We start from the raw sequence: 26,416 nt of genomic DNA, 5'->3' as shown, positions 1-26,416 counted from the left end.
TTTCAGAAACTGCCAGCAGGTTAACATCCCCACGCACCCGTAGGAAATCTAGTGATGACACAGCTGTAGGCAAGTGGTCCTGGGCAAGATACTCAAAGCAAACCAAGCTGGTTCAGATGCTGAGGTGAAGTGACCCAACTTGTAGAAATGCTGCTCTCCGTGGGACCGCTCAGTTTATGGGAGCATTATAAAATTAAGTCCAACAAACATTACGCATGTAGCTTTCCATTTTGCAGAACATTTCACAAAGTGTGAAGGGTGAAGCAGACCTGTCAGGTGCCAGGGTGGTGGTAACATATACTATTGGTTTTGTCTCCCATCAAGGGTGGATCTAACTGACGTGGCTGAAGTGGTCACTGTTCTCAGTTGTTTACTCTTCTACTCAGCTTACAACTTAGCATAACAGAATAAATTATAATTGGGGCTGGTACAGACCTCAGCCATCCCGCTTAAACTCACTGCTAGCCATGCTTATTTCTTACCTGACCAGAGGAAAAGAAAGACATTTGGGAGGGTCTATAAGAGTAGACTGCTTTTTAATTAAAAGGAATGAAATAAATTTTTGTATCTCGGAGAGATGTCTCAATCAGTAAGGCATGTATTCTTAATTCTCACTGCCCATTTAAACAACAGAGAACTTACTAAGCTATATTTAACCTAGTAAGGTTGATCTCTCTACACTCCCTACGTTATTGCTGGAGAGACAGAAAATCTACAGTACAGCTCCAACTTCTATGCTGGTGCACAAGCCATGATCTTCAGGGCATGTGGCTAGACATGTGTTTTCCACAACATTAAAAAAGGTAAGCTGTCGGAATTGGTGGAGGGAAGTTCTGGTTTTATAAAACATAACCAGGATGCTGACACATTAGGAGGTTGTGTTCTGTAAAGCATGTCCTTATGTTTCCATAGGTCATTCAATGATAGTAAAAACCACCAAGACTATTTTGAGACCATCACTAAATGAACAGCAAAGGTCACACATACAAAAAAGCAACTCATTTCTACTTGGCTTGAAAGGAAGCAAAAATCCATTCATTTCTGACTCATATAAAGTTATTTTATTTCCCTGATTTGCAATTCAAAATGAAAAAAAACCCACCAACTATAGGTTTATGTGGCAACTGTGTACTCGCAAAGCAAGTACATTGATTCGGTGTAAAATGATGCAGAATGTATGCCAGACAGTTACCTAACACAAGCGGAAGGCAGTTCCCTGTTAGAGAAGAGTTTTAAGCACGAAGCTAGCCACAGTCAGAAAAATGAGTTGAATCACACAGCTGTTTTTCCAGCAATGCCAACTTCAGGTGTGAAGTGTTTGATACACAAGAAAAAAGACTCATCCTAGTCAGGGCAAATCACTTTCTCTGCAGATGACACTCAGCTCAGCAGCAGCATCAGGAAGGCTGCACAGGCACAGTGGCAGTCTGGCTACCCAACAACAACGCCACTGTTTGGCTGCTGAGACTGAAGTGGGGAGAGAAACAGAGTAAGAAATAAAAATGAAATTTGAAAAGAGAAAAAAGAAGGGAAGGAAAAAAGGAAAAAGGAAAAGGAAAAAAAGGAAAAAAGCAAAAGGGAAAAGGGAAAAGGAAAGGAAAGGAAAGGATGTGTGAGAGCAACCATGAAGAGATATCAGACTAGGTAACTGCAGAGAAAAAAGGGACATGAAAGAAAGGAATGGAGAAGGGAGAAGCAAAGAGAAACAAAGAAAACAAAAAACAGTAAGGAGAAGGAAGAATGGTGGAAAAGAAACAGGTACATAACAGTAGGGAAGATGTTTCATGACACTTCAGCTTTTTTATTAAGAGGCATTAAACCAATGAGAAGTTCTCTTCCTACTTGAACCTACTTAAAACCTTCATGGTAATGGTGATCTGACTATGCCCATCCTTCACCTGCTTTCCTAATTCTGAAGGATACACGGGACACCTGTTTCACAGATGCCAAGCCTCAGGTCTTATCTGCCAGTAGCAGCAGTTACCAAAGCCAGGGGGTTTGAATGTCAGTTCTGCTCCCAGCTACGCAGGTTTCAATGCCACCTATGCTCATCAGTTGAGTCTTGCTACCAGAGCACCTTCCAGGACAGGAGTCAACAAATGTGACTGATTATCTGCCACATGTTGCCCTTTCCTTCTCTCTCTGCAAGGAGAAGAAGCAAAACGCTGAAACCTGAGGTGCTCACCTCTGCAGGACATACTGGCAGCCAGCATACGTGTAATGTAGTACCATGGAATTGAGCGGAGCTGAGCTACCTAGAAAGGCATTTACACAGCTTCACCCAATGTGGAAATATGGATGCCTATGACACTTTCACTCACATCAAACTGACTAAATGCTCCTCAATCTTCATCTTCTAAGCAGAAGGAAATGCAAGAAGGAAACAACAGCAGAAATGCTGCAAAGTAAATAAAGTTTTCCTTATACTTTGATTACTCTGGAATTAGATTCTTGCTTTGAGGCATAGGCCAATGGATGCACACAAACTAAGCCGGGCACTCACAGTGCTTTGCTGGCTTGCACATGTGTCCAAAGAAGAGAGAAAGAAGGAAAAGTAGCTGTGAATATGTAAGTGACCACGGATGCTCCTTGCCATGCCCCTCCTTCATAGAGATTTCCTACATTCTCAGTCTGAGCCTCTGTGGAAACTAAGAACTGAGATAATGTTTAAATGCTCTGAGGGTCCTATGGGAGAAAGGAGGGCTTTTTCTCATAAACAAATCCACAGCCCAGACACTGTTGCTTCTAAGAAAAAGATATGGGTTAAAAAACATAACTGAAATAGAGTTAACAGGACGGCACCCCTTCAAAAAGGAGCAAACATTTGTCATTTTTCTTTATGCTACAGCAGGAGCTATATGACAACTCAGAGGACAGCTGTCCTATTCCTTTGCATTCATGAGGAGTTGTCCCTCACTCTGCCATCACACCTTGCTGTATACGGGTGTCAGGCTCGCACAGTGGCTCAGCTGTAAACAAAGCCTGTCCTAGGTGAGCTGCATAACCTACAGAGGTCATGCCCAATGATGCCTTGACTTCTTCATCCATGCTTCCCGCCTGGCTCTGACACAAGTGGGCCCACGGTAGCCAGGAGGGGTAGGAGATGTCAGATGGGCACTGCAGTCTGTGTGTGACTGGCAAAGCTTTCTAAATTAAAAAGACTACCTTGGTATGTCACTGCAACTTCCCACCAACAAACGCCAAATCAGAGGAGACAGATTCCCTCAGACACTGAATGCTGCAGGGGCCTCTTGATCTACGGACACATTCCTTGTATTTTAAAATCTTCATGCTTGGCCACTATTTCATGCTTTCTTGGCTGATGGAGCCAATGCTGAGGTCAGCCAGGGAGAGCTACTATTTACACTCTGCCAACTATTGATATTTACCTCTTCTTGTTCTGTAGGTGCCAGACGACATAAATAGCTCTCCTTGACTGACCTTAGAGAAAAGCTGCCAGCCACAGAAGAGTAAAATGCTATGGCTGCCTTAAACTTCCTGACTGATGTTTAGTTATTAGGAGGAAACACTGTTCCTGAGTTAAGGAGCCCGATGAACTCATTGACCATGGTGACTCCCATTTTGAATGTCATTCACTTGGCATTTCACCAGCAGAGTCAAGAGTTGCTCTGCGGTGTGGGTGAGCAGGCAGGCATCCTTCCATGGCTGGATTGGGGATATTTCCATGTCAAAACTCCCATGGTTGTGGATCCTAAGGCACTCACAAGACTTAAAATTATTAAAATTATTAAGATTACTAAGACTGAAATACTATTTCAGGCTGCAGTTCTGATAACATTTTTTAACTTAGGACAGAAATATAATCAGGCATCGCATCTGGTCCTTCAATAATAATGATACCTTGGTGTAAATGAGATCAGCCTAGGGCCTCTGTATTCCTAATGTGCTACCAAGTCTATTTGAGTCTATTTACTGTATATTTTACATATGAGTATTTACCTGGAATGACAATCCGTTACTTTTACAGACTCGTTTATGTACAACCTCCCTGTTCAGGAAAAGCATACCTCAGGAACACAATGAGGCAAGTGCCATTCCTGGATAGGGATGCTTTCCTGAATTTGAAGAATTTGTTACTGCATAGACCCAACTCCACAATACTGTACCTGCCAAGGAGCCAGAAAGCACAGAGGGAACTGTGTGCTGGGAAATCTGATTAAATGTACCAAAGATGCTTCTAAACAGTCTCTTTTTGTTCATTTGCTTTGTTCAAGGCCACCTCTAAAGACACACTTGAGTCCTTAATAAACCATGATGACTTCTAGATGAATAAAATCAGGATTTCAGTAATCACAGGAAAAAGAAAAAATCCAGATGATTCTAGTCCCATCTATTTTGAGTCTCTTTAATTTTTCTGATTTTAAACATAGTGAATTTTTTAGTTCCATGCCAGGAGTATTTTGAATAGTTTTTAACAACAGGCATATAAATGAGGAGTGCAAGGAAGTCTTCTTACCTCACAAAACATAGGCAACTTTTTGGCAAAATCCACCACTCTTGTAATCGCTGGTGTAATAATTTTTGTAAACTGGCTGAAGGCTTCTAAATCCACTTTCCCACCTTCTGGGGCATTAACTATTGGTGCCTGCCCAATATCTTCTGGCTAAGGATATAAAGAAACATATTTAAAGGAACAACCTATCTTAGAGCAAGTATTTTATACTCTAAAAAGTTCTGCTTGGTGACGGAAGATATGCTAAAATAAAAAATAACACTATTCAGTTTAGAAGTAATGTCCATTACACCACAAAAAGTGAATTTGTTTGTATGGCATTTGTGAAAGGGGTGATGTACAGAGAAATGGGTGACTGGCATGCCGCTACCCATCCTGTGTGGGCAGCCATGTTTTTGTGCACATGCAGTTTCTTCCTTGTGTCTGTATCTGAGTATTTTGTGGGTGTAGTGTATGCATTTTTTGCTTAAAAATATAGGCATGTTCTTGTTTCTTACAGGTACCGGGAACTTTCAAGTTTCTCTGAAAGCAAAGGGAGCTGAGGTGACTTGTCAGCCCTGAGAAGATGCTGAGAGCTTTGCAGATTGGTCTCTTTCACCTACTCGAAGTTCTGAAATCCTCCCCAGAACAGATTGCCTGGTATCACAGAGCTCCAGGCAACTGCCAAGGCCTGTTTCCAAAACCAGGCTGAAACAACTGATGACTATGAATGGGCTAACACAAAGCTGGTCTGGATAAAGTGACTAGAATTGGAACTTGTCTGGGTAAAATTTTGGTTGAAAAATCACCTTCTGCATGACTTCAGCCCAAAGCTTCTCCAAAAGAGAAAAAAAAAAAATCATATTTTGAGGATTTCAAGAAACAATGAAACGGCTTCAAGCAGAATCTGCGATTAGTGTTTTTCTATTCCACCTGTGCTTCAACTTTTTCACCTGATTTTTATGACAACTCATCAATGTTACCATGTATTTTAAAAACAAGCATATCAAAGCTGTTCTGTTTGCTAAGTGTGGCTTTGCAGTTGTAAAAGACCTGCCGACCACCATGCAGAGATTCCATTTTGTTCACATTAGCGAGTCAAAAACAGGACAAAACTCAGAAAAGGTGGCCTTTAAGACTGATGGACTTCATGACATTTATATAAGGGCACTTAAACAGGGGAGGTGCTGAAAGTGCTGTCTACAATAAAAACTTGAGATCGGCAGGTTTTTTTAAGCAACACATTGTAAAAGATCCTTCCACAGCTCTGTCACCAATCTAAATCCAAATCTAACTTATTTCAAGAAAAAAACTCAGCAATGCATTAACAAAGCAAGCACCAATTGTAAAGGAACAATGAAGAGGACTGGGCTCAATTATCTGACAGTTCCTATTAAAAAATTAAATAATCCCATTTCTAGGCTCCTTCGCTCCCTGAATCTTGGGAAACTAAACCACATTGTCTGTGTGCTCATGATAAACAACCTTCATCACTTCCAAGCAAGAAGACCAAATGCTTAAAACCACACATAATGTTGTTAGGGAGAAAAAGAAAGAACACAGCGCATTTTCTTGGGAAAAGCAAAAGAAGTTGGGATTGCTAGCTAAAGCTAACCCACTCCAGAAAGGTATGCAACTGGAGAGCCCTTGCCACTTAACTCACCTCAACAGGAAAAGAGGTCCAGACCTCAAAGGAGCTCAGGCTGTTGAAGACTCAGCCTCAACTGCCTAAGGACTGACCCACAGCTCCTGGGGCGTGCGGTCAGCTCCTCTTGCTCTTCATCAGTTTGTGGCAGGGGCTTTCAAAGACCTCCACCTGGGGTTGGCATCCCATCCTGGCCTTTCCCTTCTGTGCTCACCACAACCTGTTGGTGAGCATCCTACACTTGCCTTGAAACCACTGGGCTTCAGCATGTGAGAGCTGCAAAGAACCTGGAGGTTCTTTGTTCTTTGCAAAGAACAAAGGAGGTCCTGCAGCAAGGGCTGCACCGAGCAGTTTGGTCTGACCTAAGAACCAGCTGTGGAAGACACAGCTGGTTTCTGAACTGTCCCTTACAGCTCCCACTCCCACCTCTGCCCCATCCCTCCCCTCTCCCAGTAGCCCTGTCGTTACATCACCCCATGCCCTGCCTCTGGGCAGCCTTTGCTGGAGGCTCCCCCTCTGCTATCACCATCTCCAGAGCCAAAAGTCCCTCAATGACCACATTTTACACGGCCCAGTGTGTTCATTCCCAACCTCAAGCTCCCCAGGCTTTATCCCAAATCAGGCGATACCCAAAGAGCACTCCCGTCTAAGGAACCAAACGCACTAGCGCAGCTGCTTCTTGGTCTGCTCCAACCAGCGCCGCAAGCCTTGCTGTGCAGCACCCCCGGGAAGTGCTCTGTTGCTTCTTGCCAGCGATCGCTGGCTGGGGTTTCCCGACTGCACGCTACTACGAACGTGAAGCCATTCATAAAGAAATTAGGCAGTGTCACTGGAAGTAACAAAACATTATAAAAGGGATCAGTTGGTTTGAATACATAATTTCTCTTTTAGCAATTTAACAGTGGGTCGAGATTCCCAGGGTGAATTAGGGAGCAGGAGCCTAGGTTTGCAAAAAATTAGTATTCTCTAACTGGTTTGGTACACACAGACTGTTAAAGACCCCTGTGTATGCCTGAAACGCAGTCTATGATCCCCCTTTTGTGCTATATAAGCATTTTGCATTCTGCACTTATTTCCTTTAAAAATCAATTTAGAAAAATCAAACAAATCCTTTTCTAAGGCTGAGCATCACAAATCACCATTTATTTTCTGATTCTCAGCTACAGGCTGAAAACTTAAGTCATCTTGTAGTCTGCAATCCCAATGCTATAGTGTATGTATCATCCTGCTTTCACTGAAATCCATTTTTCTTTGCCAAATTTATCTTAATTAATGTGTTTACTTTGGAACAAGGAAGCAAAAAACATGAGTTATTAATAAAAAGTACCATTTTTCACCTAAAACTTTACATTGTTTTAAAACTTACAATATGTTGTATGCTAGTCCCTAATAAAGACAACTATCCCTAGATAGAATATATAAAAAAAGACATGGTATGCATTATAGACTGCTACTGTTGTTAATCAAGAGTGAAACAATTTTCCTACTTTTTCTTATCGTAGCATATTAAAAGTATCCAGCTAGGTAAGCCTTCACTTAGCAACATGCTCTTTCTCTTTTGAAATACATGGTCTGATCACTGAGCTTCAGGCAAGAATAAGCAAGTAGTAACTATAAAATCATGTTTTTCATAAATGTAAACACACTGGCAGATATACCCTCTTTGGGGTTGCAGTGTTGGGAAGGGACTTCAGAAGAAAGAAAGGAACTTGGCTCCAAGAGCAGTGTAAAAGCCTGCAGTCCTTACCAGAAATTTCCTTTTCTGCTTCCAATGGCTTCCTTGTGCATTGGTGGCCACGTGTGCTTCAGTAACAATTTTGATGAGCTCCCATTCTTCATCCGTTGGCTCTGGCTTGTGCCCAATGGTTTTCTGCAGCTCTTCTCGACGTCTCTTCTCTCGATTTTCTTCTATCAGCTTCCTCTTTGCCAACCGCTTGCTGTCATCCAACACCACTAGCAGGGGAAAAAGCATAAAAAAATGCCAGGAAGCTCTTAAGGCTCTCTGAACTTTGGTCTTTTCTACGCCTGAGGTACTAATTGATTACTAATTGATTACAAACACCTTAACTAATCAGTAAAGAAGTACTTTGGTATGACCCACAGTTGACACAACTCTCTTCTTTATCCCTCCAAACTTCATCTTCTCAGAAGCCTAGATTGCAAATGATTTACTCTTCTGGTAATGTTTTGTATACTGCCATTGCCTTCAGTGGCTTATTCCACCAATAAAACTACTATGTAAAAGCTTAGTGAGGACTCGGACAAAGTGCTCCTGTAATGGACTTGGAGTAATCCATGTTGGGAAATGCACTTTTGTTTTCTTTAAAGTAGTATCAGCGCGCTCGCTACTCTGAATCGTGTACAATGTGCATTTGTAAGCCAGCAGGAGGTAAAGTGGCTTTAAGAAAGTGGGAGTACTTATTCATACAATCATAGAATCATTATGGTTGGAAGAGACCTCAAAGATCAAGACCAACCGTATACCCAACGCCACCATGCCCACTAAACCCACTAAACCATGTCTCGAAGCACCACATCTAAATGTTTTTTGAACACCTCCAGGGATGGTGAGTCCACCACCTCCCTGGGGAGCCCATTGCAATGCCTAACGACTCTTACAGTGAAGAAGTTCTTCCTAATATCCAACCTGAACCTCCCCTGGCGCAACTGGAGACTGTTTCCTCTTGTCCTGTTCACAGGAGGCTCAACTACCTGTTGCATGACACGATCAGAAACAATGTGCCTTTGGCCCTTTCTTTCCGCCCTACAAACGGTGCTGTTCTGTAGCATTCTCCTAGAGCCCCGCTACTTCCAGTGATGTCAGATACAGGCCCCAGGGCTGCACATCTCTGAGCACCACTGAAGGTTTTATCCCATTTTCCATGCAAACATGAATAGGCCATTTGAACAGACTGGCCCCCTTTAGCAGAGGAGGACCACCCCGATCCACAACTGGTGGCAGGTAGGCAGGAGCAACGACAGCCCTGCTTACATGTTTCTGTTCTCTCCTTTTAACTCAAAGGTGGGAGAAACACCTCTGGAGTTGCGGGATAGCTGCCCTGTCCGCCGTGCTCCATGACAGCTCCTTTGGCGCATACGTAGGTGCAGCCCACAAAGGCCATTGCAGCTTTATGGTAATGGCACTTGCAGGTGAGAACCAGACCTGGAGAAACTTCTCACTCTGTACAACCCAGGTGAGCCAGGGTTATCCAGCCCTGCTCCTGAAGGTCTACCTGGCTAAAATGAAACTGTGCCAGTTCCTCTATTTCCCTCTAGAGAGAAGGCACTGATAAACGTTACATTAACAATGAAAAATACCAAGTTAGAATATTTTTCTGTTGTTTATTCCTGTTTATGATTATTATCATTATACTTTATTATAAATAATAATCATGTATATGATTATTATTTATTATTATATTCCCGTCAGTTCTTCTGCAGAGGATAATGCCGGCAACAACCATGAACATTAATGCACAGGGGGATTTACATGACTTCCTACCATCTGCACTAATTGAAGTTATCGGTGTAAATCCCTGTGCGACAGCAGGAAAAGAAGACCCCTAAGGGTTAATCTTACAGCCATATTTTCTAGTTCTTCAGAATGAGAGTCAAATTCTTTGCAGTAGATAACTTCTTCAGGGCTAAAAATAAAACAAACAACTGCAGGATGACTCATACAATGACATTCAATTTCACATCCTCCAGAATCTTCTAAACAAGATGTTTTTTTCCTCAATCAAAGTGTCCATCCAGATGCATTTCTCCCTCCTCTCCTTCAAAGAGTGAACAGTCCTACTGTTACTCAGCCTGGTAAGGCTGAGAGAAGGTGCAGCCCTATGTAAGTGGCATGATGCAATGAGCATAATTCTCTGGTACAAGTTATTAAAAACAAAAAAGTGCTGGCTGTTCTGCTCTTAACGATCTTCACCAATCAACATATTTAAGCAAACACACACGTTTAAAAAAAATAAAGAGAAAAGAAAGAAAACCAGAAAAATATACTTACAATCTGTTGCCATGCCAACAAAGATACATTTTTTGAAGCGACATTCCTGGCACTGATTTCTTGTTACTTTGTCTATCACACATTTTCCTTCATATTTACAAGAATAGGTTGGATGGAGGTTTTTCTGAATGGTTCTTCTAAAAAAACCCTAAGCGCAATAAATAAATACATTGGAAAGCATTAGTATTGCACAATTTTTTCGAACTGGGAGCCACTTTAGTTTGGTAGGAATGTACCTAAGTATGCAAGATAACATACTTCATTCCATGAAACTCTCAAAGAGGAAAAGAACAAACCAGTTTTATAGTGTATAGCATTTCTTTTCTGAGTTTCAGGAAACATTTCCTCCCATAAAATCAAAAACATATAGACATCTTAGGTAAGTAAAGGCATAAGTAATGCTGTCTTGAGTGACGAATACTGTCTACATGTCCTCTTGAAATCTTATGTTTCTGTGCGTTAAATTTTCTTGTACTTGAACTACAGACTTTATTTTGAGCCCCTTTCTAAATTACAGAATCATTTTGAGGGATATTAAGAGGCATATACATACTTTTAAGTAAAGAACAGCTTCTGAAATACTAAGAATGGTGGTGTGTATGTGCTACTGAAGGATTAAGAACAAACAGTTCTACTCCTTTTTTTCCATCAAAGCCAAATAACCAACCAAATCTGGGTAAAACTAAGAATTTTGCAAACATAATTTACACAATCTTTGAGTCTGGCTCTAAGTAATGGATCTATAATTCTAAATTATCCGTATTTTTGAGAAGAGGATTTGATTTGTATTTACCACAGACCTCTGTATTCAAAACAAACATCACCAATAAAGATCCCTCTCTACATAAATCCATTCTTTCTATCTATCTATCATCATATAGATCTGTATTGCCAATTGCAACATCGATATGAGGTCAGATCCTAAGCTCATGCGAACTAATGTAGCTCCACTGAATTCACTGATTTATACACCCCCATAGACCCTGGTGAAAGAAATCAGATACGACTACTCTCTGAACATTACGGATCTAACCCTGGTACTAATTTCAACATGACTTTTCTCATTGACTTCTGCAGGAGCTGGATAAACTTCCCAAGACTGCAAGATATGGACAAGATAGGCTGTAAAGCAAGAAATTTAGGCTTCACTTTAATTTCAAGTTTCACCATTGTTTGAGACCATCTACATTCAGCAATGCAGCTTGAGACCACCTTGACATAGAGAACACACTGGGAACCTGGTCCTGTTTGACTGAGGCCATTAAGAATGGCTTTGAGTTCAGCGAAAACAATGGCAAAATTCAAGTGAGACTTTACCTAATGAATAGCCTCTTCAGCTGGGATTTTATCTAATGAATAGTCTCTTCACTAGGTGAAAGGTCTGTTTTTAATTGTGTTAAATAACACCTGGTAAAATCTTACAGCAGCGTGTAATTTCTTTTAACACAGAATGTTGAATTAAGAAGTACAGGTAAGTCTGCATTTCAGCTTGAGCTCCTAACTCCAGTGAAGGCAATAAAGAGCCTTGTCCTCATTAGAGTTTTATCTTACAAGATCCAGTTCAAGCTAAGAGTACAACTCTTTCTTCCTTAGTAACAGTAAGACCTGAAATCTCAATTAAATGGAGTTGCATAAAGCATGCGTGTGGGCCTTTGCAAGACTGGAACCTGCTGGGTTGAGCCAAAATGCAGGAAATCACAGGTAAGATGTCCTTATGTGGGGTTTGGATCAGGTCTCAAACTCTCATCTACGCAACAACTGGATTTGGATCCACTCTTAACCCTGTGACAAATTCCTAGAGCCAGGACCTGCCCCTCTCCTCGCTGAAGATGCAGATGGCTCTGGACAACCAGGGACATGAGGTAATCTCTAGTTATAGCAAGAGATGGAAAAATCTCTGATGACTCTCAGGAAGCGGTACTGAACTTCTGTTCTGTTCTGAACCTTGCATGGGACTTCACATAGCTCTAGCTTTACAACAGCAAGGCTCTTCATCATCTATGTTGGACCAGCACATTTCATCTTCCCATTACTTTGCATTTCTCAGGAACTTTTGGCAAAAAACTCTTCCTTCATCTCTAGATACAATGTGATAAGGAAGCCGCTCTCTGTATTTGCCCAAGCACTTCATCACAGAAGCGTTATTTTCATTAATAAAAGAAAGCACATTTTATTGTAAGGCAACTACTCTTTTCCTAAATTCCTTTACTATGCACCCATATAGCAATAGATGCAATGGGTACAGTCCGGAGAAACATGTCAGTGACATTAGAACTCACTGTTGGTTTATTTGTGTTTAAATTCCTTACAATTTACTCTTCAGAAATCATGTGTGAGGATGCTTTGTTCATGAAAGCACCTGCCAAAGCAAATTTTTGGCTGTCAGCCCTGATTAATGTTGTTACAAAATTAAAGTGATTTTGAGCGGAAGCAACTAGTAAATGTCAAATTCATTGAGAATTGATTACACATAACTTTAAACAATAAATCATACAACTTGAAGTGTGTATGCAGATCCTTCAAAGCATGGGTTGAAATTGTCCAGACAAAAAATATCATCTTGTACAATGAATACATTTGCAAGAAGAACAATAAATCAAAACAAAACAAAAAATGGTCCATTTGTAAGCCAACTATAAGTAGGAGAAAAAAATCAATGACTTTCTGCAAATTGTTAGCTCAGTTCCTTGTGCCCATAAGCATTATTTTAAATTGTACATCAGGCAGAATAACTGTATCTGAAGATAAAAGTAGATTTTGTATGCTGTATCTTTAAAATAGCTGGTAGGCATAAAAAGAGTAATAAAACAAGAGTAACAAAAACCTTAGTAGGAAAGCTTACGAGAGATATAGCTGTTCAGCTGGGAGCAAAAGATATTTCATAATGCCAGTGTTGCGTACTTCTCATTATATCCAAATTAAGTTATATTCATACATTTTTATTATCATCTGGTATATGGGATGCAAATGCGTAAGAATCGCTTGATCAGTTCCACCATTTTTTCAGATATAAATATTTTTTTCATACATATCAGGTATGTACGTGTATAAAAACCATTATGAATAGTACCACAAATCTGCTACACATGGAATATTTAGGTCTTTGTGGGCAATGCTGTACAACTGAAGGAACTACTTCAACACAAGAGTTACTGTGATGTGGGACTCTAAAGCCAATCCAAACCCAAAATCTCAGATCCAAATATTCCAGACTTTGGGGATGAACAGAATACAACTTTTGTGGCTTAGTCCCAGGACACTAGTCCATGATATGTGTGGTCCTATTTGTTTAGAAAAAACAATAGTTTTTTATTTTCTGCAGGAAAGAATAGCTTTCTTACAGGATCTCAAGCTATTCAGGCAAATTTATGGCAGTGAAATCATGTAAGATGTGCCTGATTGCGTTACTCAATTTTTTTATTTATTTACTTGCCCAAAGCAATCTCTTTTTTAATTTTGCACATAGCTTTGGAGATGCAATTGAGGGCTGAAAGCACATTTCAATATGCTTAAGTTAAAGAAGTCAAAATCTTTTTGAAACCATTTTAGCTGGGTGTCAATGCTTCCCAAAGTGATGGATGTTACTGTTGGATGAGCATGTGGAAGGGGGTTTGATTTTTGCTTCTTCACAGTGATGATGAGAGGCACTGGAACACTGTTAATCATTACAGACTCTTCATGGCCATAGGCAGAATCTCAGCTATTGCATAAACAGCTTCACTGCAGTCGCTGGCAGTATGCTGCTGTACACTGGCTGAACATGGCCAAAGAAACATTAAAAAATGGAAATGTAAAAGCTAACAGTTAAACAGCAACAACAAAAATCTAAATTTCTCGTTTTCTTTGCAGAAGCAAACACTGCAAAAATCAACTATATTCCTTATGCATATGAAGAGTACTGGCATAGTCAGATAGGGCTTATCATCAGTACTGGATGTTCTTATTCGCTTCTCATCTGTCTTTGTTTTATTTGACAGCACAGGTCAGGAAGTCTGTATAATGGAGGAGCTGGAGAGCTATTTCTGATTCCCACTTTCCCACTGTGCCATTTACCTTGCAACCTTCGCAAGTGATGCAGCGATAATGATATCCGGTGGCTTTGTCCCCACATACTACACATAGCTCATCCTTGTCTAAGTAACTGGGTATATACCCTGTAAAGAAAAAGAGAATGTGGCATGTAAACTCAATATAAAATGATATGATACACTTGATATAAAAATATTATATTAAAATCCACTGCAGGTTTTGTCTACCAACCCCATACTTCTGAATTCACTGAATTTCCTGAACTAAAAGCTCATACTATGTTACAGTCTTATTTAAAGATACTCTGTAGTATCTTCTGCTTTTCAGACTGTTTCACCATCTACTGGTCAAGAGAGAGAAGTCGGAACATGATTGCTCTCTCCTGAGTGAAATACGACCTCAGAAAAAGACATACAATCTATTTCTCTGTTTCACGAAACCCCCGATACACTTGTGTACTGAAGATAAGATCCCAGGTTGCAGGGTGACTCAGGGACCTGGCAATAAGAAGTATTTACTGAGAGATCGTTTGTTTCAAAAGAGCTCCTCAGGCGTGGTTAAAGAAGTACCAGCAACAGATAGCCCAAGCCATATTGATCATATCTGACCTGGGCGCGTTTGCAGGAACATTTAATATAGCCTGAATTTAGGGCAAAATACGTGGGCATTCAAATATGTGCGTGTGTGTATGTGTACGTGTTAGAATGACATTTTCTCTTCTGAAGTGGTTTACCAGACTCGCAATGAGTGAAATCAAATATCACTGCTATGAAAAACATTGGCAATGCTTGGTTCTTTTCCCACAATGACATTTGTTTTGATAACATAAACATATTTTCAACTTGAGCAAAAAACCAAAACAATTCTGTTGGCAACCAAAAAGTAATTCTAAACTAAAGACAACTTTTAAACAGGGTAAAATACAAACCTTTCAAAATAAATGTTCCCATGACTCATAATTAATGGAATTCTGGTACATAAGTTTTCCTTCTGAAAAATCTCTCTGTAAAGATGTAACACAGAGATCCCAGATTCACTTTGAGCAGAGAGAGGAAAGTGCAGCCATTTGTGTAGCCACGTAAGATTATTAAAGTGTCGTAAATATTTCACTGAATCCCAGAATGGCTGAGGTTGGCAGGGATCTCTGGAGATCCTCTGGTCCAACCCCCCTGCTCAAACAGGGACACCTACAGCCAGTTGCCCAGGACCATATCCAGACAGCTTCTGAGTATCTCCAAGGATGGAGACTCCACAACCTCCCTGGGCAACCTGTGCCAGTGCTCGGTCACCCTCACAGTGAAAATAAAAGATTATTTTATTGTCTTCAGAAAGAATTCCTTGTATTTCTATTTCTACTCATTGCCTCTCGTTCTATCATTGGGCACCACTGAGAAGAGTCTGGCTCTGTCTTCTGCCTGGTGGGGGATCAGGTATTTATACACATCGGTAAGACCTGCGCCCCCGTCCCCTACCTTGAGCTTTCTCTGCTCCAGGCTGAACAGTCCCAGCTCTCAGTCTCTCCTCAGAGAACAGATGCTCCAGTCCCTTCATCACCTCTGTGGCCCTTTGCTGGACTGGCTCCAGTATGTCCATGTCTTTCTTGTATCGGGGAGCCCAGAACCAGACCCAACACTGCAGATGTGTTTCGCCAGAGCTCAGCAGAGGCGGGGCAAGGATCACCTCCCTCAACCTGCTGGTGATGATCTTCCTAATGCAGATCAGAATGTCATGGACCTTCCGTGCCTTAAGGACCCACTGCTGGCTCATGTTCAACTTGCTGCCCACCAGGAACCCCCAACCACTTCAATGCAAAGCCAGTTGGCACCCAGCCTGTACTGCTGCATTTATTACTCCTCCTCTAGCGCAGGATTTGGCATTTCCCTTTGATGAACTTCAAGAGATGCCTCTCATCCCATTTCTCCAGCCTGCCTAGGTCACTCTGAATGGCAGCACACCCATCTGGTGTACCAGCCACTCCTCTCAGTTTTGCATCATCTGCCAACCGACTGAGTACAATTTATGACTGCAATGAGGGAGAGACCTTTGGATGCGGCTGCCTGTAACATTATCCCTTGCCACTGGCTTGCTAAACCCATCCGTAGGACCACACGTTAGACTAGGCTCCAGGCTTGCTGTCTTTATGCAGCCCTCACACCAGTATGGCTCGGTACAGCTCGGGGACTTGGCACACCACAGTCACACGGAGGGCAGCCAGCCACAAGACTCAGGGCAGCAGAAGGCCGTTGGAGGATGCTGCAAGAGGGGTGGCAATCTTCCCCCTGTGACTAACTTGCCAGAGGCTCAGCTCAGTAACAGACAGCTTAAACGAAAGGCTAATGTCTTAAGGCTACGCTTGCCAGCAGCCCTCCAGACAGAAAAGTCCAAATCAGAGAGAAAATACTTGAAATTAACAGAGCTTAAAAAACTTGAACTTTCTCAGGGCTCACCCATGGACTAGAAGAAAGGAAGGAAGGAAGGAAGAAGGCAGGAAGTATTTGTACAGTCAACTTCATATGTCTAGTTTGAGCACAGTTATGAGAACCTCAAATTATAGAGGAACATACATCCCTCTTCTGTAATGCTGGGAAGCAGAAGCACTCCAAAGCCATGCCTGGGTACCTGCATCTCAGGTTGGCCAGTACTCCTACTGGCACCTGAAAGGGGAGCAGGGGAATGAGCTGAGATCTTACAGATGTATCATACCAGTCCATAATACAGCAAAAGATCAGATTTACATTCAAGTTATATTTCTCTGCGATGAACAAGTTGTGCTTAGATATAGACTGGTGGACACGTGGGGCTCATTCTGTGACCTTGAGGGAAGAGAGACAGCAGGGTTTCGACTCTAATTTACATCACTGACTCCTAATGGACATTATGCCAGTGGGGGATTAGCAGAGGCTATTATCTCCATCCTGCCCCCCTTTTGCTCACACCTGCCTCTGCACATGCAACACATACACAACACGGAGCTGACACAGGAGGCAGCAGAGTCAGCAAAGGGACGCAGAATTTTCCACTAAGTTTCTTGTAAAGATTAATGGCTTCTCGTTATTGTTGGTTACTGCTAGGCATGAAACGCAGACTTTGCGTAGCATAGACTATGTCCTCTAAAATTCAGTATCCCTGGTTTGCTTCCTCAAGAACTACTTCTGAATTAAATGCCTTGATATTTCATTAAGTATATAATCTGGTTAGCGCTGCTCATGTAATGGCAGCTTTGTTCTACTGGAGGAGCAGGAGACCAATTGTCTAAACTGCTTCCTTAAATATATATAGTAGCTTGTGCATGTGACCACTGGTGTCCATCTCCTCCTTGGAGCTTCATGACTTTATCCAACCCAGGAAACAGTTTCCAATCTGGCAGAAGACAAATCTCCTACAGGCACTCCTAGTCAAAAATTAAAAATGGCATCCTTAGACGCAACCACATGCCCAATTTTGCTGCATCGGAAGTGTTAAGTGCCAGCTATTTAAGCTACTTAAATGTTAAATATTATGTTAATCACTTTTGCAGGACTGTGCCCACGTCACAAGGCAAGCACACACTTTGAACTCGTCTACTGATCCAACAGGAAACATGAATAGAAAAATCTTATCCCAAGAAATTGTTGGCAATAAAAGTGTGCAATAAACATTTTTTTCTTTCTATTACAAATGTGAAAGTGATATCCACACTTCTGTGTATTTTTAACCCTCCTTCCAACAGCTAATGTGGTCAGAAACTGCTAGAAAGTAGGCAAATTGGACTTTCAGCAGTATTTTGAAAAGATATAATTCAAACAAACAGACATCATGCCAAGACGAATAAGGGGGCTTACATTCAGTTCTTACAAACCGTAACGTCCATTGTAAATAACTTCTAGTAGCTGCAAATATCCAGTCTGACCTCTGTATACATTCAATGCAATTTCATTTATAAGACGTGCAGATAAGCAGCCTCAGTGCATTTTTACTTCTACTCAGTTAGAAACAATATCAGCAGGAGGAAATTCAACAGTGTTTTTCTGAACTTTGTAGCAGCATGGAAGCTATGAACAGCACAATGGAGATTCTCGGGGAAGCCGTGGATGGCAGCAGAGTTGTCTGTTGGATGGTTTGAGAAAGAAGCAGAGCAAGAGACTTCTCTCACCCCTTGCAGCACTTGGGGAAAAAAGAGGAGGGGCAGACTAATAGGGACTTGTCTTTCACATCAGCAAGGACTTTGGCATCTTGTGTGTTTAACAACTCTGAATCAAAAATAAAACCTCCTATGTGGAAGAAGCATATGTTGTCTGGACAGAGTAACCCAGGTGCTCTCTTATGAAAGAACAATGTCCGATAAGAAATCTCACGGGAACATTGGGTAGCTTCCTATTTCTGGTGTTCATATTTCATCTTTTATTTCTTGGTCAAAACCTACTAAGAAAATAGCTAAGAGGAACCATTCAAAAGCAACATTGATCTCACTGAACTGTACAATAATAACCGGTATCGTTCCTCGGTCTTTCAACCCTCTGCCTGTTCTATTCTAGCATCCTCATGGACTATCACTTGGTGCATCCCACATGATCCTCAAAGTTAACTATCTGTCAAGTACGACTTGAGATTGCTCATCCCAATGCCCACCTTGGATCTTTCCTTTGAGTGGAGAACACCAATGAATGACCTTGACCTCCCGCGTCTGGTGTTTCCCCTGCAGCCTAAGGAACTCCTTTGCTCCCCAGACTCCCACCTGCCAGCCCGCCTAATCTTACTGTCTTGGCAAGGCTAAGTACTCAGCAGGACCAGTTGCCCCTATCCCAAACAGTATGTTGTATAATCCATTATAACCAATCTTGATAGTGATTTACAAGATCTTTTAAATCATAACTGTAGCTTTGTAGAAGTATGGCAAGAAACAATTCCTTTCGATAGGAAATTGCGCAATGAGTTTGCCCCAGCAGCTGTAAGGACAGAACGAGATCTGCTAACCTATGCAGTCATCTGAGGTACTCTGTTTCATTAATACTGTATGCCTACACTCTCAAATTACCATTTGCAGGAATGACACCTTAAAGCAGTATATGTGACCCTGCACAGTGTAACAGACTGGAGAGACATAGTCTCTCCCCCTCCCTGCCTCCGCCACAAGGCAAAGAAAAGCTATTTAAATGAAAACAACCCCTGAAAAATGATAGTGTTTTTTTCCTCTGTACCTGCCACACATTAAAAAAAAAAAAGCATGTTTTGAGAAAAGTAAAGAACCAATTTCAGTTCTGTTAAAGTACCGTTGCACAGACTTTATATCTCCAGGTCTCTGTCTGTACAGATAATGTAATATTGGCTTAGAGATTAAACTACACCTTAAAAAAATTCCAGGACCCAAACCGTCTTTGACTACCAAACAGGGATATGAGTGACATCGGCACAAACAAATTATGTCTGAATACCAGATGTTCCTTATTAGCTTGCTCCTGATTCACCGTAGGCTTATAGCTTGCAAGCACAAAACCCCATTTTTTGCTATTGCACAAGGACAGTTGTGTTTTAAGACCATTATTCAGTATTTTGATTTTCACTGTACATTGGTAGAGTCATGTATTAAACATAATCCCTGAAATCTTTCTTTCCCCCATCTGGTATGGTTTGCGTGACTAGAGACCACTCACTAAAATGAGGAGTTCAGGACTTATCAGTAAGCTCGTATTCACTTACTAGACACTGCAGTATGAAAATGAAAAAGATGAAATTAATTACTACCTTGAGAATCCCCAACTGTACTAGAACTGAAAAGAAAATTCATACTGCTGTTCAATTGATTCCATAGTCACACCGTAACTCTTTGCAAATTATAAAAAATTACAAGAACCATCCAGATATCATCCTTGATACACTTGTGTAGAAAAAGCTTAAATAGAGTGTTTATTGGAGAAAGCATAGAGCTGAGAGAGAAAAAGCATACTCCATTCTTGTTTGTGCTATTATCAGTATTGATCTGAAAGGCTGGGCTGATACACTGATCCTTGCTTCCCACTTTCTTTAAATTACTCCCACTGAGAAAAATTGCTTATTTCTCCATCGAGCTCGGAAGCGCTGAGAGTGTTGTTAAACATTCACATATTTCTTGTTAACTAACTGGCTTGCTTGTCTGCAATTTTGATCTTTGTTGACATTCTCTGATTTACAGAATTACTAAAATTTGGCAAGAGATTCTGCAAAGATAGAATTTGGAACATTTTTTATAGTCTCTTTTCCCTCAATTACTTTTCTATGTATTAACCCTGTTCTTTGGGCTGAGTCAGTAACCCTATCAACAATAGTGCATTTTGCACAGACGTGTTGAAAACATTTTAGCCCAAACTGTGTTACCACTTCAACTGCTGTGATCAGTACTGTACTTCCATCCTTCACCAACTGCAAGTACCAAATGCACTACTGTTAGAGTCAGACCATGCAATTTTTTTTCCCCAAAAAATATTTAATTGTTTTTAGAGACCGTAACTTAGTACCACAAGTAACTTATTTAGAAATTAGCCTCACTGAACATCAGTTTTACTACTGATGCAAAAGCAAAATATTACTTAGTTCACTTTCCCATTCTTCATTTGGTTGTGGAAAGATTACAGTAAAAGAGTTGAAAACACTTCTTCCACTGACATTTTTATTAAAAAAGAAACATATAATTCCAAATGCATAATGATTTGCTGAATAAGATGCAATTTTTCTGACCAGTGCTATCTCTTTAGATGGGTGGTCAAGAGCAAAATTAGTAACTTTTAAGCCCCAAATAACTGTTAACGTACTGGGAGCTGCTCTGCTGCAAAGGTCAAGATACAAATGCTTTTGTAAATTGATTATATGCACACATACTCCCTGCACTGATGAGAAGACATTTTGACACAACCTCCATGTTGCATTTTCTTAACTCTTCAGAAAGTACCCTAATGTTTTCACACTGCTGAGAACTCAGTTTGGACTAATTCACTTGCATATTCTAGCAGTCATACAGTACATATTCTCAGCTGCATGTAAATTGCCTGAGAAAACATAAAGGGAAATAATAATGACAATTACAATTATCATAACAAGAATTTCAAAGCCCCATTCTCCTATCATACCAAGAGCCCTTCAAAAGACAGCGTTAACCTCGCCCTGTATCTGGGAAGCAGGGTAAGATGCAGGGCTGAGGAGCTGGCACTGCTACAGCCCGACTCAAGAATTCCCATCTGCAAACCCTTGGTTTGGGGAGCAGCCTCTGGTTACTTCTGGTCCACCCCCGTCGAGCCTGAAGTTAAACCCTAACTTCATAGGCACTCCCAGGCATCTGTCATTAACTTTGTCCGGGAAACGACTGGGCAAAGGGAAGTGAGAGCCAACTCTCATCCCGGTTTTAACTTTGCAGATCTATTTCCAACGTTGGCCCAATGGCCAAAACACCGCACACACCCCAAACACGGGGATTGTGAGGTTTCCAGACCTCTGTATGTATTTCTTTTGTACTTTCCTGACTGCCGGTCACTGGGTATCCCTCCTCACTGTATGGGCAGTGTGAGGAGATCCAGGGCCACTTTTGCCTATCTGCTCAGCCTTCACACAAGGGTAGCGTGGCATGGGCTACCCCGGAGCATCACCCATCCCGTGTGCGGTGCTGCAGGCTCGTCGTGGCCGGCAGCACCATAAAAGGGGAAAAATATTCCAGTTTAAGCTCTCTGGGACAAAACTGGGCATAGCGCCTTGTTCTCAACGATGCTGAGCCCTGTTCTGCTCATCAGATTTCACAGCCGCATGTAGAAAACAAAGCGTATCTAGTTGCCTGTCTCCTATGATAGGATCAGGTCCAAAAGGGCTTCTTTAATAAACCAGTAAACTCTTGCACAAATATTGTGCTGCTACCTTTTAACAGCGTACATGACACCGCAAAAGATAACAGAGCAACGAGCAGATGTAAAGTTAAAACCACACCTCCACCTCTTGATTTTCCAGAGCACAATTTCTTCTTTTAAAATTCATGCTTTTCATCAGAATTTGTGACAGATATCAGGAAATAACAGTTTTTAATGTACTGTAAAAACTGCACCAGCTTAAGTGCTTTCCTATATTTTAGAATAACTGGCTATACTTTCTAAATACTTATTTTTCTTCCTTTAGTGACACATTGTTGGGGTCTTTGGTTCTTGTCTTTTAAAGTTATTTTCTGAAGTCTTTTAAAGTGACATAGAGAAGTAACTAAACTCCTTTTCATAAAAGATACAATTTTTTCAGCATATAAAATGTTGATGTTTTTCTCCTACCAGTGGGAAGAGAAGACTTTAACCATTTAATAACTAGCAAAAGTTTTGATAGGAAAAGACTCCATGTGCTACAGTAAAGTACAATCTGATTTGACAGCATATTATTGAGATTACTAGAAATTTCAGGGGACTAACAGAAATACCAACTGCAACAATCAAGACTCCTCATGAACACCTGCTTAGGGACTTAATTTTGCTTTAATGGGCTATTACCAAGGCTTCTCTAACAAACTCCCTCGTTGTCGTCCCCGTCCCCGTCCCCCCCCCAATCAATTCTGGATCAATACAGACACACATGCCCTGCGCAGAGCCTTCTGTTCTTAGGACAGGATTAAAAGATTCATTAGTTTTATGATAGCTTGGTTAAAAGATGGAAATTAAAAAAAAAAAGAGAGAAGATGCACATGTCCCACACAGTTTAGATCTCTTCTGCTTAACAAACTCAGCATTTGCAAAGATTTGACAGAAGGGAGGCAACTTTTTATTGATTATCACAGTAATAAGGCTCTGAAGAATCCCAAAGCACGTTGCTCAGTCTCCATGAATGATCAATTAAAAGCCTGCTTGAGAGCCAGCTTCCACCAAAATTCACTGCCATTTCTTAGTGAAACTGAGGTAGTAGAAAATAAGGGCAGACAAGCAGTTTTTAAAAACAACTCTGTATTCTTTCAACCAAACAAGTCCCAAAACTTTAAACAGAGCAGACGTCAGCTGTCCGAGTACTGAAATAACTTACTGAAAGCTCTGACCTAGGTGTATCAATTATTTTTTATAACCTTTAACATTATGGAAAATGTATTCCTTCACTGACTTTGCAACAGCAAGTATTTATTTTCTCCAAGTTAATCCTGAGTATTACTTTTCTTTAACCAAAAACAAGACATGGAAAAAGTCTACAAAGTGTTATAAATTCATTAGTTAAAACCCAACAGCTTAAAAAGCATTTAAAATGTTGTGCAACACAAAACCATGCATTATCCACAACTACATTTGGTCTACAATTTGATCATGTTCTTACAGCTTCCCAGAACAGGATTTTAAAAAATACTTCCTTTATTATGAAATACAATGCTGTTCAAAGTACAAAATTAAGACATTTTTCTGCCAAACATATAGATTTATTGCACCAAGTGCTAATGAATATTGCCTGCACAAAGGAAAACATTTCAGTTTTCCATGTAGTTAATAAGATAAAACAGCCTACTTTTTACTACAAAGCCACTTTAAAAGTAGTAAATGGTATTTTCTCTATCTACCTAGTTATATCAGATTCATCTGGGTTTTGGACAACTGCATACAGAACATCTGGTCTTAATAGAAAAAGGACATTATGTTGGTACAACAGACTGGATTTTAATAACGTGATTTTAAAGAAACACAGAGAACGGATACTCTGTATGCGTCACTTTGCTCGTCTGAGTTCAGAACAAATAACACCAAAAACATCTCCAAGTGTTTGTTGGTATTTTGGGTTCTTTTTGAATCTGCTCTGCTTACTTGAAAGCAAAAGAATAAATTCTAAAAACAGGCAATGATTTAACCCTGAGGGAGCAGATACTGCACTGATTCTCTCTCACAAACACATCAATTAGATCCAACTTTTTGGATGCAGAATAGTCTTTCCTGCATAGATATATTCTTGAATTTTCAGTCTTTTTTGCTTTGCATAATCAGAAACTACATGGTTTTCACTTAAAAGACAGTAACTCTATTAAACGTAATCATTTTCCCACACATATTTACAGTTCTATTTTCAAAATATTTTGCCCAGGTTGCTGAGTAAACAGAGTTCACATTTACTGATAATGAGGACTCACACAAATTGTATGTATGTAACCAGAAACACAGCTTTAAGATGCAGAATATATAATGACGACATTTCAGAAGAGAAACTTTCTTATCTAACTCACTGGTGAATAGCAAATGAACTTAATAGCCCCAGAAAGCAGAAAACAAGCAATATATTTGCAAACGCCTTTTATAGATTAAGAAAAAGTGCTTGGAAATCCTCATTGCTCAGAAAAAACCTTACAATCACCTAGCAACCTATGTTACTGCTGCTTTCAATTTTGAACAGGCAGCCTTCACATTCAAAGATGTATCTGAGCCAACTGATGCAACTGTAAGTTTAAAGCAAAACAAAAACAAAAACAGAGATAATTTTTTTTTGTTATTTAAATAAATTGCCCCTACCTTTCTTCTGCGAGTACGATGGCGACTGCACTTGAGAAAAAGTAGGTTTTTCTTCGGTGAAATATTCAGGTTGGTTGTACTGATTCAGGGCCATGTCCATGTCAGAGTACTCGCTTTTAAACACGTTTCCAGGGTAACTACAGGTATAAGGCTGATTCACCGCCCAGGCCTGTTCCATATATATGTTGTTACTGTGCAGGACCTGAGCATCACAACTGCTGTAACCCTGATTATCTTCGATATATGTGCAATAATCAGTGGACTGCATGTAGCAATTGCTACCAGCAGCTGGGTGCACTTCATATATTTCTTGCATACAGTAGTTCATTTTGTTACCCTATCTCAGCTTCTACTTTACGTACACACACACATGCATACACACGCAGGCATGCATACACATGGAACGAGAGAGGAGCAATGAATATACACCAACAAAGTCGACTGCAAAATAGCCCGTTTTACTTTGGAGCAGCACCTGATGTGCTAAAATCCTATTTATATTGGGACGGCTTGTGAACTCCCCTGCCAGTCAAACATATTGGGAAGCAGATTTATGACAGTCAAAGGTCTTAATCTGTGACTGTAAGTTAATTCCAAGGGAAGATGGCAGGCAGGTAGCAACGACCACCAGACAAAGAAGCGACGTCTCGACAACCCTCCTGTTCCTCCGTTTGTCTGGCATAATCATTTTATAAACCATTTCCAGCCTTTTCCAATATGATTAGAAAATGATTACTAAGGCGAGGACACAGTTATGTCACTGTAGTTGTCAACTTAAGTGTGAAGCATTATAAAGACTGCTTAAGAACTCCCAGAGGGGATACGCTGAAAATCCTAAAATCAATAATCCTGTTTTTCAGCATTAAACCATAGAAAATCCAATAGTGCTGTGCTGATGACCCAAACAGTCGTCTAGTTTTACAAAATTCAGCAACTTAATCTGTCATCAGCTTTATTGATTTTGTTTTACAGAATTACATGCATGAATCTCCCCAGCCTTCCACACATTCACAATCCTCCCCGCTGCCTGGTAATGCATTTACAGGAAAGCAGCTTTGCTAAACTTCAGTGATTTGGGGAGGTAATTTCTGTTGAGTTCAACAGGTGGGAAACTTCAAAATAATATAATCAGCAAAAAGAACACTGCTTAAATATCATCAATAAGCTAATTGCTTTGCTATTCTGCTTTGTTATCTTTTATGCTTCAGTAATGAAGTACTTTCAGAAGCGTATCTTTTTCGACAACAGACTGAGTAGCGTAAGGAGGGGTTTTTGCTCATTTTGGCTCACTGATGAGCGATGAACATGTCAATGCCACTACAACAAAAATGGTATGATCTTATAATTGCTTAATGCACCCCAAACCTCAATACGGTTAATATACCTTGTTTAATCAGCCATTCTTTTTGATCTAAAAGAAATTATTTTAACTTATACTAGCTGCTATTTGTTTTTTACTAGGCAAAATAGGTTTTTTCTTTACAGCACAGCTAAAATATGGTAAAACTTGTGAAGTCAGTAACAAGACGGTATCCCTCTCTAATTTCTGTTCTTATTATTAGGAAGCAGACTTATTACTGATTCGATAATGAGGTCTTAGTTTTCTTGTTTCACTCAGATTAAACTGTCTACAGGATTGCCAAAATTACCATGTAGGTTGGCCCTTTTTCATCTAGGATCTTAAGTATACACCTAACAACCTTGATGAACATACACCTAAATGTCCTCAAGAGTTCAGTGAAACAGGTAAGAACTGGGCATGATACGTACATATTTCTCCCTATCCGATATAGTTTAATATTTCAGTCTAATGCAAAGAGCCGACGGAGAAATGT

At 40.5% G+C, this 26,416-nt stretch overlaps 1 protein-coding gene across 3 annotated transcripts in view; it reads right to left on the bottom strand.

Moving 5' to 3' along the window:
- LOC104164745 (thyroid hormone receptor beta) overlaps positions 1-26,416 on the bottom strand; it is a 47,519-nt gene that overhangs the window by 2,460 nt on the left and 18,643 nt on the right. For 2 of the 3 annotated variants that reach the window (XM_009704180.1, XM_009704179.1), the window contains exons 2-5: positions 14,161-14,261; positions 10,108-10,255; positions 7,846-8,051; positions 4,478-4,624 (exon numbers count right to left, since the gene is read on the bottom strand). In XM_009704180.1, coding sequence (XP_009702482.1) covers positions 4,478-4,624; positions 7,846-8,051; positions 10,108-10,255; positions 14,161-14,261 — 602 coding nt within the window. Of the gene's footprint in view, positions 1-4,477; positions 4,625-7,845; positions 8,052-10,107; positions 10,256-14,160; positions 14,262-24,581; positions 24,929-26,416 lie in introns of those variants that run through there. The other variant, XM_009704178.1, reaches the window with a different exon arrangement.

The sequence above is a fragment of the Cariama cristata genome, unplaced genomic scaffold (assembly GCF_000690535.1).
Source record: "Cariama cristata isolate BGI_N322 unplaced genomic scaffold, ASM69053v1 scaffold1007, whole genome shotgun sequence".
Taxonomy (NCBI): Eukaryota; Metazoa; Chordata; class Aves; order Cariamiformes; family Cariamidae; genus Cariama; species Cariama cristata.
The sequence above is the reverse complement of the archived record's forward strand: the minus strand, read 5'-3'. Positions and strand labels throughout refer to the sequence as shown.